This window comes from Eretmochelys imbricata, chromosome 1 (assembly GCF_965152235.1).
Source record: "Eretmochelys imbricata isolate rEreImb1 chromosome 1, rEreImb1.hap1, whole genome shotgun sequence".
Taxonomy (NCBI): Eukaryota; Metazoa; Chordata; order Testudines; family Cheloniidae; genus Eretmochelys; species Eretmochelys imbricata.
Genome location: NC_135572.1, coordinates 313,391,754 through 313,403,776, shown reverse-complemented (window position 1 = coordinate 313,403,776; position 12,023 = coordinate 313,391,754). Strand labels below are relative to the sequence as shown.

General features: G+C 37.9%; 1 protein-coding gene across 1 annotated transcript in view; it reads left to right on the top strand.

Annotated features, from left to right (window-relative positions):
* The window catches only part of ASZ1 (ankyrin repeat, SAM and basic leucine zipper domain containing 1), a 109,189-nt gene extending 103,969 nt beyond the window's left edge, over positions 1 to 5,220 (top strand). The window contains exons 11-13 of the mRNA XM_077807828.1: positions 1,136 to 1,241; positions 2,074 to 2,187; positions 5,068 to 5,220. Of these exons, the coding sequence (XP_077663954.1) occupies positions 1,136 to 1,241; positions 2,074 to 2,187; positions 5,068 to 5,220 (373 nt within the window). The remainder of the gene's footprint in view (positions 1 to 1,135; positions 1,242 to 2,073; positions 2,188 to 5,067) is intronic.
* The last annotated feature ends 6,803 nt before the right edge of the window (positions 5,221 to 12,023 follow it).

The following is a 12,023-nucleotide window of genomic DNA, read 5'->3' as shown; positions in this document are numbered from 1 at the left end:
CGTATTAAAAGCTTTGCTAAAGTCAAGGTATGTCACATCCACAGCTTTCCCCATATCCACAGAGCCAGTTATCTCATCATAGAAGGCAATCAGGGTTGATCAGGTATGACTTGCCCTTGGTGAATCCATGTTGACTGTTCCTAATCACCTTCCTCTCCTCCAAGTGCTTCAAAATTGATTCCTTGAGAACCTGCTCCATGATTTTTCTGGGAACAGAGGTAAGGCTGACTAGTCTGTAGTTCCCCGGATTCTACTTCTTCCCTTTTTTAAAGATGGGCACTATATTTGCTGTTTTCCAATTGTCCAGGACCTGATTGCCGTGAGTTTTCAAAGATAATGGCCAGTGGCTTTGCAATTGCATCAGCCAACTTCCTCAGCACACTCAGATGCATTGCATCCGGCCCCATGGACTTGTGCATGTCCAGCTTTTCTAAATAGTTCTTAACCTGTTCCCTCACCACTGAGGGTTGCTCACCTCCTCCCCATACTATGCTGCCCAGTGCAGCAGTCTGGGAGCTGACCTTGGCGAAGACCGAGACAAAAAAAGCATTGAGTACTTCAGCTTTTTCCACATCATCTGTCACTAGTTGCCTCCCCCATTCAGTAAGGGTCCCACACTCCAATGTACCAATCAGATATCAACTTCTCCATGTCATCCTTGATTATACAAGCTGTAGACCAGGAATATTTCATACATCAACATAAAATGGGCCTGAGACTTCCAGTACTTGATCTTGTAAAATTACTGGTTGCAGGTTTTATCATTGTGCACAAAAGACCATAATGTTGTAAATTCATGTGCATAACAGGGAACACTTAATATTTTTCATGTAGCAAATAAGAGGTCTTCCCACTGGTACGTGTAAGAGACGGGGTAAAGAAGAAAAGCAAAAATAAATGGAAATTAAACTGAGCATTGCTAAAGATTTAGGGGTTTTTGAACTGTTCAGACTTTCAAACTTGTTTTTAATAGCTACAGTGTTCTAGATAATATTTTTATGGGGAAATAGATAAGCTTATTGAATTTTAGTACATGTAGAGTTCAGTGGGAAGTTGTGCATTTGTAATAATAAAATAATATTACTTTGTTTCTTAAATAAATTGCATATCTTATTATCTTATTTTGTTTTTATAGTGGCGATGAGTTCCTCACTTTTCTTCTGAAACTGAATAGACAGTGTGGTCATCTTACAACTGCTGTGCAAAATATAGTTAGCCAGTTACCCACAAACTCTCACAAGGTATTCAACAAAGGAAAATTAAGACTGATTTGGGACAGGGTGGGAGGATTATTAGTTTAGCTACTAATAAATGAGAAAATGAACAGTTATGGACATCCATTTACAACTTTCTCCTTTATCATACAGTTTACATAAACTAGATAGCATTCTTGCCAGTAGTACTGTACCTTGAAATACCACTTTAAGTTACATTTTAAAAAAATCTTAAGTCAATCAAATTTTTAAGAAGGAAAAAAATTCTGTTCCTCTCTGCTTGTGCTGATAAGAGTTTAAATATTTAAATGAAAAGTTCAAGAAAGGGCAGGGGAAGGCTGAAACACAACAGTGTGTGCCATGTCACACACAAACCATGTGTAAATGTAGGGTGTTGTGTTTTAAAAATAATCTGTTTGTGTTTTAATTTTATCACAACAATATTTAAAATATAAAAATATTTAAAAAGTAGAGAATATTTTGTAATGTTAGACTGTCTTCATTGTTTTCCTTGCTTTGTTTACACTTCTGGAGAAGCATAGAAATATATACTGCTTGTCTAAATAGTCTGATTATCTTGAGGTTGCATAGTGTTTTCGGGATGTTTGGGGGCCTTCAGGCAATATTACCTACCAGTTGACCTATGCGAAGTAAGATGACATTTTGAATAACTGTTTGATCTATTAAAATATGTAAGTGATCTAAGTTGAACTATGTACTATGCCAGTCTCTCCATTGATTTCATACTGTACAGAATATAAGCACTTTACAGAAATTGTTGTTCATATTTTAATAGCAATTATATAAAGATCAGAAGTTTTTTACCAGATTTTAAATAACATTGTAAAACTTCTAATAGATAGTACTCGAATGGGGTCCACCCCAGAGCTTCACTAAAGTTTGTGAGGACTTGGTTTGCAATGTTGAAGATTTGGGTGAAGAAGTTAGCAAACTAAAGGACCTCATGCAAAAGGTGGGTATGTGTCTTAATGAATATACTAAATAAAATGCCATAAACAGATTTCTTGTAAACAAATTCTGTACATACTGCCCCATCAGCTAAGTGGTAGCATATCAGACTGCCACAGAAAGGATCTTTAAAACTGTAGTTTGAACACCTGCAAAGGGAAGGAGTTGCAAAAGATGTGGAGATAGTGACTATATTTCCCAAAGAGTAAATGGGACACTGCATGGGACTGGACCCAAGGCCCCGCGGGCCCGAGCTCCTCCTCCCCCCCCCCGACCCTCCCACGTGGTGGCAGGCAGGGCTTGGGTGAGCATGATGCACATACTAGATAGGGCGACCATATTTCCCAAAGCCTGAGGCTGGCATCACTGCTTGCCCAAGCCCTGCCTGCCCCCCGCTGGAGCCTTGCGTCCCCCCATGCAGGGCTGGCATCACTACTCCACACACCCATTCCTCCACACCCTGCTTTTTTAACAAAACTGGGCATTTGTCCCGTTTGCTCTTGCCAACTGATCAAGAGCAAACAGGACAAATGCCCACTTTTGCAAGGAAAAAAAGTTGGTACAGCTGGGACAGGGCTTTAAAAAGGGACTGTCCTGACCAAAACGGGACACATGGTCACCCTATGTGGAGGCAGCAGGGAATTGGGGTTGAGAGCTGGGGTAACTGTTGCTTTGCATCACTCAGCAGTGAATCATCTGGACAATTCCGAAACAGTGCTGACAGGTTCTATAGGAAGCTGCAGCCATTCCTTTTGTACTGAAAGGCAGAGATGAATGAAACCTTGGGAAGAGGAAAGGTTGCTAAAAATGGGGGAATATCCTTATGCTCCTTAAGAACTATTGCACTATAAACGCCATTCTGTGAACACATCATTAAGGTATTGTATGGAAATATTGACTCATGAGGAAGATGTTAGGGTTTTATGTGATGGAATAGGAGGCAATCCAGATATGTCTGTAGAGGTGTCAAAAGAAAAGGGTGGGAGAGGTCAATGCTAGATGTTAGCACTACATCACTCACTCTCAAACCAACATAATGACAAGCTCTTGTCAGACAAGATCACTTTAAGTAATAGGCTGGTAAAAGGAATGAGTGTTGAGATTCAGTAAATGGAGCATCAGTGTCAGAAAGGAATCTGTTGCTGAATGAAGTCATGTGGAAGTCAGACAGTGAATATAATACTATTAATGCTCTCTCGTTGTTTAGGTAAATTTAAATGAATGTTAACGGCCTTTGCTTTATAAAACATTTAGAACCAAATATGTGAGAGTAGATTTAAAGCTGCCACAAAGAACTCTATGGCAGTTGCAGGACTACATTTGTGTATGCAGTAATTGAATACATGTGCAAAAAGGTGATTGCACACCCAACTGACCAGTTATAGTTGATGTCTAAGGTTGATGTACCAAGTCTTAGAGCCTGAGTCAGCTGACTCAGACTCATGGGGCTTGGGCTGCAAGGCTATAAAACTGCAGTGTAGGCATGCAGGCTTGGAGTGAAGCCCAAGATCTGAGACTCCAACATCCGCACTGCAATTTTATAGCTCCGCAGCCCTAGACCCACGAGCCTAAGTCAACTGACCCAGGCCAGCCGTGGCCGTGCTGTGGGTCTTTTATCACAGTGTAGACATACCCTGAAGGGCAAGTTGCACTTTCAAGTGAAAAATAGTACTGCATGTGCATCAAGTTCAGGCATTCTCTCACTGGAACGTTTGGCCATGTTCTGTAAACATTTGGCGCTTTTAGTATTTTATAAACTATTATTCCTCTTACAGTACAACTGTAATCATTACATCATATCATCTGCTCATTTAGTATCGTTCTGAATAACATTGAAACAGCTTTAACATTTAAACATACTTTTTTGCTCTACATTTTGATTGGCCATTGTTGAACTGGCATAGGCAATGGTTCTCAACCTATTTACCATAGTGGGCCGCATATGCAGCTGCTCTCTGTGTCATGTGGGCTGCGTCAACACAATATGTATTCTACCTGTATGACCCTGAGGATGTCATATGGGTCACAGGTTGAGAACCACTGGCATAGAGAGCTCAAATGAAATAACATTTAGTGTGAAAATTAGTTATTTCTAAAACATCTAAGTTAAAATTCATTTTTTAAATCTAGTAAATATAATTAGTGTATAAAATTTCAAATTGTTGTGCCAGATTTAATTAAATACACAGTTAACAGCTATAATATATAATTACTTTGTGAAAGTGTACAAGTGGCTATTAGCCAGTTTTATAATAATTTACTATCTGGGGGCAAAACTCACATTGACCTAAATGGAGCCAGAATTTCACCTTCTGCCTTTACGAGGGTAGAGTTATTATTTGTGGGGCCCAATCTTGTAAGGTGCGTAGCACCCTACAAACATAGGATCTCACGTATATGCTCACTATAGCTCTGCTGTTACAGGGAAGTCATTGGAAGCCTCTTTTTGACTAAATATATTTTTACAAATCATGACTCTTGTGATTAAATAGCAAAGGCCCTAATCAAATATTGGACATTATTAGTGTTTTTATAACAGGGTTGTTTTGCTGTTATAATGGTTCAAGATATTTTCTAACAATTGTTAGTTTTGACTAGCCTTTAAGGAATTTTGTTTATTTACAAAAAGGTGCTGGTATTCATGCTTCTACTATTTTTATAGTATCGCTCTGTGAAATAGATAAGATAAAGACCCACTCCCACTCCCATTGAAATCTGTATAAGTTTTGCCATTGATTTTAATGGAAGCAAGATCAGGCCCAGGCTTTAACGAGAGTAAAATAACATGAATATCTACATTTATGTACTGTCTGAAATGCCTTCGTGTACTTAAGAAGTTCTCATATACTAACTATTTTGAATTATATATTTACATGAACTTCAGCTTCAAAATGAACAGAAGAATGACCCTACTCGTGTGCGACCCCTGGAAAAAACACCTACCTGGAAAAGTAGATTAATAAAAAGGGCAGCAGTAACCCTGTTTGGATTTGGATTTCTCTTTCTTATCACCAAATTAACCTTAAGGAAAGCCTGATTTTATGCATACTTGTAACAAACTTTTGTTCTCAAATATGATTCTGTTCAATGTATGGAACTACAAACCAATTTATAGTAAGAAAATATATTTGAAGAAGTACATTAAATTCTTCTTAGCTGCATTTCTGAAGAGTTTAAATTTTGTAATATTATAAATAATTTAGAAACAAAATAAAGGTTACAAATTCAGTGCAACCAATCATATTTATTTGTGTTTAAAAGTTTTCTTTACAAAATGGGTATGGCTTGTAAGTATAAACCTTTTCAAAGTTTTGTTTTTATATTTCATTTTTGTAAGAAATAAAAACATAATTCTTATTGCTTAGTACTTATTGCTAGTTTCTTTGCCCATTTATCTGTCATTTATGAATGTGGAACATTTTCAGTAGTTTGTCTGCTATATTGTTTATTAGTTATATATTTGCAACAATAGAGAAATTTAGTTTTGGAGGGCATTTTATCAAAACAATTAAGACAACTTAAGTAGACTTCCCTGAAGACATTCTGTATTTTATCATGCAGTATAGTTTCACATCAAAAAATATTTTCCTGTGGTTACTATGCCTTTATTTCTTATTTGTTTACCACCAACAATATTGTAGGGATCTTGTCAAGCATTTAATCATGAAGCATCAATTTGATTTTCCTACCCCACCTCAGTGAATACTTTCATATCCAGTGCTACAAAACAGTAGATATCATTTAAATATTTAATGTTTGAATGGCACACTTTAGTTTTAGTAAAACTTTTTTGTAGTTCAATATTGTAAAGGTTGAATAGATCATATACACAACAAACTGTTGAGCAAGGTTGAGATGACTAGAACCAGATCAAGCTACCATGTTCACACAGGGATCAAAACCATGTTATGTAGAACTGTGTAAATCTATATATAGATTACAAACTGTATAAATAGGGATGTTGGTTACAAGGTTCTAGCACAGCTATCCAGATTATTGTAGACAAGGATTTTTCTCCTTGAACTGTGCTATCCAAACCATGGCTAAACTGATCCCTTGCCCCAGGTAGATACATCAATATTAGCATATTCAACACCATTTGTTAACAACATTTACAGATTTACTGGTGCTCAAAAGGATTTAAATGGTAGGGATTCAGAAAAGTTTGCTGCATGTTTCTACATGCCCATAGCTCTTTACTACAACAGCTCCATATGTATGATCGAGAACTCTGCATAGAATCTTCCTCAATGTGTGCGTTTTAGTGTCTTCAGTGAGTGTTTCTACCCGTTCTCCATCCTGGTTACGAAAACCTTTATTTCCTCATAAGTGGTTGGTGTTATAAATATTAACATACACAGTTGATTCTTGTAGTAATTTACTTCTTGTAATTCTTTCCATACCTTCTTGTTACAAATGGGGAGCATTCTCCCCTAATGGGATGGGGTTAAGGAGACACAGCCTAGAAAACTTCAGAGTCCTAGATTCTGTGTGAAATCGAACTCTAGCCCTTTGGGTTTCAGGGTTGTAGTGCAGAGACCGGTCGTTCCCTGTCCCTATTGCCCCATCCTCTCCAAGGAGAGTACAAGGCAAGTTAAGGAAATTAATGCTGCTTTGAGCATTATTCTTTATCCTCAGGTCCTTTGCAGATTACTGCTTTGAAACTACATTAGGTAGTAGGTTTACTTCAGTATACTTAATTGCTCCTCCTATTGTCCTAGTCTCCTCTTCAGCTAACAGAACTCCAGCCATGTGGCTTATCAGGAGGAAGGGAAAGCCTATAGCACAACTCTTCCATATGCACAGCCACTCACCAGCTTTAGTTTCCCTCTGCCACCAAAAATGGAGGAGTGCATCCAGCAGTAGCCCAGTTGATTTGAACCAGCAAGCCTTGAAGAAGGAATTTTGTGGGATCTAGCTGTCACAATTGCCACTTTTATCTTACAAGCAGTTTCTCTTGCACCAATACCATTTCTATGACGTCACCTAGCAGTCACCAAAAAACCTTTGAATAGAAATGGGAAACAGTGTTATGTATGCAATATTTATTTTCTTTGCTGCTGAAAACAAGGTCATCACTAAAACTGTTCTCCCAACTAGCTTGCAACATCGAAATGCCAAAGTTCTTCACATCTGTGATTTACCCATTTACAGATTATCGTCCTCTTAAATATAGATGGAGTTTTGAAATTTGCAGTAGCTGCATCTGTTTGAATGTTTTTCTTTTGTTTTTAGTGTTTAGAGTCTCATATTTCATGGTATTTTGCACACACATACTTCGGAACTTAAGATGTTAGAATACTTTTCAAAGAGTAATTAATCTCATGGATACGCCCTGAGAGAGGTTGGTTTACTTTACAGAAGGACAACTGAGGCACAGAGAGGTTACGTGACACAATCCAAACTGTCTGTGATAGAACCAGGTACAAAGCTCAGAACTCCTCACTCACATTTTAGTGGTGCAACCACTATACCATTTTCTCTCATTTATATTTCATTGCCATCTCAGACACTAACTAAAAGAAGACTTTTCCCCCCAAAATTTTGTGGAAGAAAATTAACTTCTCAATTGAGACCGTTAATATGCTGTTCACTTCCGGCCATAATTTTAAAAAGAAAACCCCTCCAGAAAATAGTTTTGTCAGTATTTCTGTTATAATCCTTTAAGTATAATAGCATGAATGACATAAAATACACATGAAGAAAAGCCATATTAAAGCAAAGATCATAGTTATGGATAAGTGTTTTGTAATTAAAAGTTACTATAAAATTCTTTTCAGAAACCAATTCTAGGTTGTAAATTCTACTAAACTGATTTTATATAGATGAAGTCAACAGAAAGGTAATTCTTTCTTTAAATAAATTCCAGATGTCTTCATTTAATTACTTCACTTTCGTGCAAATTAGAAAACACAATAGTGCCCTGGTACCTGATATAGATACACCTTAGAAAATTGGGTTGACAACCATAAACACTGAATCTGTATTGGTTGAAACTTTAGTTTAATCCGTTGCAGACTTCATAGATAAATAATCAGTTACAAGGTAAATAATTGTACTCTGCAAAAGTTACCTCTTATTTTCTTCTGTATAAATTAGCTTTGATGAGAGTGTAGTTATTGAAGTTAGCCTGAGTTTTATCTTTGTGAATTAACAGAGGGAGACTGTCTTATTACTAGTTTACATGTTGCTAGTCATGTTTGCAATTTCTAATTAATATACCTGAGCTTGCCTCAGTAAATAACCCAGTAAAACATTGAAAGGATATGAGTCAAAATGCCCATCCTTCATATAAAGCATCTATTTCATATCTAACTCATAAGAAATATTAATTACATAAATTGTTTTGTTATTGTTAAGCAATCCTGCAAATTACACCTGTGAGCAGTTACGCCCTGTGAAATCCTCAGGTTCCCATTTGCTTTTCAAATTATTTGATAAAGAAAATGTCGATCATTTTAATAGAAACACCACTTAGGTAGAAGTACAGATTTTTTTTCTTTCTCCCCTCCTCCCATCCAGCTGCTTATACTGCTCAAGATCACTGTGCAGAGCAACATATACTAGGTAAGGGAAACAGGAATCCTGGAACAATGACAATGAATTGTCTGAAACTTCAGTTATCAGGGTCACAAGGGCTGTAGTATGGGGGAGGAGAGTACTTAATTTTGAGGGCAAGACTAAAACTGATCTTTGGTTATTATCTTCCACCGTATCACCATATGAAGTTGCATTTAATTTCCTCATCTCAAATTACTGTTTATTAAACCGTGCACTTCAGGTCCATTATGCTCCCTCTTCTCAGGGAGAGTTTTGCTAATTTCTTTGTCTGTTTTAGTCATTGTTGTGTCTAAATCATCTTCTCAAACATACCTATAGTGTGGGGGGGGGGGGGGACTCTGAGTGAAGAGGCCACTTGGAAATCTAGCCCCCAAGTCATGCTGTCTTTAAATTCTGAACCATTTAGTTTCACTGTGGGTGATTTCAGTTAGAAACAATCCTGCTGAGAGATTTTATTCCTTAAAGTATTGAACCAAAGTCACTATCTTGCAACCATAGTAATAATACATTGCTTTGCACTTCTAAGAGGTTGCTGGAGATAAGGTGCTAAAGAGCTTTGCATACATTAATTAGTTAAGCCACATAATACCCCTGTAAAGTAAAATGGAGTTGTAAATTGAGGCACAGGGAGGCTGAGTGAATTGACCATGTTCAACTGTGGCCAGATTTTTAAAGTTATTTAGGTGCCTGGTGTGATTTTTCAATAATGCTTAGGCACCTAACTCCTTTTGATTTCTGCACCTAGGTGTCTGAAAATCCCATTAATCTATCTGCATTTTTAGGCACCTTACATATCTTTAAAAATCTGGCCCCTGGCAATTTGGTGATGGTCTGGAAATAGGAGTCCTGACCTCCAGTTCTGTCCTAGGGACAGAGGACACTGCATTTTCAAAGCTACATTTATTGTTGAATGTATAGATCTAAGCAAAGGAAACACAAAAAAACTATATTTCCACAACAGGGTCACTGAGTAGTGCTCTTTCTGAGAGGTTTGTCTCAGAGGTACTTTACTGTTCAACAGTGGATCAAAATGTTAATGTTTAGAAAAACAGTCTTGTTTTGTAGTATGCTGGGACACTGCTCCCCAACCTATGGCATAATTCTTTGCCCTGACTTAACAGTTCAACCTACTCTGAAGGGAGCGGGAAAAGTAGCCGTCTGTAACCAAGGCTACATAAGGAAATGCCCAGTCCCTGTCCTGTCAGTCGTGGCTGCAAGGTGACAAACACATATAGAATTTATATTAAATTCTCAGGTTTTTTTCCATTTCTGCTACTATTTTTCCAACAATTTAGCAGAAGAATAAGAGGGAAAAACAACAGGCACAGATCACTGTGCTCTTGTGCTTGATTCCTCTATCTGACCAGGTACAAGATTCAGAGTAGCAGACGTGTTAGTCTGTAGCCGCAAAAAGAACAGGAGTACTTGTGGCACCTTAGAGACTAACAAATTTATTAGAGCATAAACTTTTGTGGGTTAGAACCCACTTCATAGGATGCATAGAATGGAACATATAGTAAGAAGATTATGTATATATATATATATACACATACACACACACAGAAGGTGGAAGTTGCCATACAAACAATAAAAGGCTAATTAAGATGAGCTATTATCAGCAGGAGAAAAAAACTTTTGTCGTGATAGTCAAGGTGGCCCATTTAGACAGTTGACAAGAAGGTGTGAGGATACTTAACATGGGGAAATAGATTCAATATGTGTAATGACCCAGCCACTCCCAGTCTCTATTCAAATCCAAGTTAATGGTAACTAGTTTGCATATTAATTCAAGCTCAGCAGTTTCTCATTGGAGTCTGTTTTTGAAGCTTTTCTGTTGCAAAATTGCCACCCTTGTAGTCTGTTTTGCCTTCCTTTTCCTCCTGCCTTTTTCGTTCCCAAACTCCACCAGACCATCCACCAGCTTGCATTTTTGCTGACAGCTACTCTTACAGAGCATATATCTGCTCCTGCCTCCTTATTTCTTTCATCTGCAAAGAGGTTCTGAAAAACTATAGGTAATTTTTTTCCTCACTTGTAGAGGTTCTTCCACCTCCTGCATCCCTGTTAAAGTGCTCCAGACGTGCCCTTGGGCCTTATTCGCATTGCTGTTTCCAGCCAGTGGGAACCTGTGATGGCCTTAGATCTCCAACCTCAGTGTTCTCTCCTTATTTTGCAAAAGTCATTTTGTATTAAAGCGATCACATGGGGGGGAGTAGTAATGATTCTTCCCCCCTCTGACTTTCTGCCCCCCTCGTGGGTGCTTTGATATTTAAGAGCAGAAGGGAATCTTTTCTGATCAACACCAACTGGTCTTGCCAGTCCTGTAAAGGAAAATGTGCTTTGGACTTTTCTTTGTCTCCTCCTCCTGTGGGTTTTCATGTACCTTTGCTAGGCTAACAGAAGGGTATCTTTTGAGCCTAGAGATTCCCTCTATCCCTAGATATCTGTCAGCCAGCATCACTACAGAGGCCTATTTTTGGAGACATTTTTAACCATTGGTTGGGGGGGGGGGTGCTAATGTTATGCTCATGAACTTTTAAAGATCAAATTTGTCTTTTCCTGCTCAGAGAAAGGGAAAAGGATTCTTGACCTTCTCGACCAGTTTGAAATGAGATCACTGGCAGGCAGGAGGAAGGTATCAAATGAGTGAACATTAGGATCAAGACAGCCAGTGTGCTTTTTTTCTATTTTAAGTAAGATCAAGTGTAGTATATTTCAGTTGCAGCTGGAAGGTTACTTTGAATTGTTCTACTACACATAGGTTGTATATTTAAGTTATGCAAGGGTGCCTAGAGCATGCAAATAGGCACCTTTTTTAGCAATTCTATACATCCAAATACACAAATGATGTTGAATTAGCTAGATACAGTAGTCCCACTCTGGGTAAGGTGTGTTGTTCAGCATCCTTCCATTATGATCTCTCCCCACAAAAGCCTGTGCTTGGTCAGGCACTATGCATTGCAAAGGTGCTGTGCCTTGTTCTGTGGCACTCCACATTTCTGAAAACTAGGCCACCTTTATTTAAGTGCTTACGTAGAGATTGAGGTGCTTAACTTCTGATGCTCATATTTCAAAATCTGATCCTAATGCCATAGAGCAGATCAGCAAAGACAAACGATTCAATGTCCCATCCTTTCCTCATAGTGCACAATGTGAGCAGAATAAACCCTTTCAATTGATGTAAAATTTTTTGCGTGCACAGCATAATCAGAAAGAGCAATTATGATATCATAAATCCAATATGTCAAAATCCAAAACAGAGTCAGGGATTGTAATACA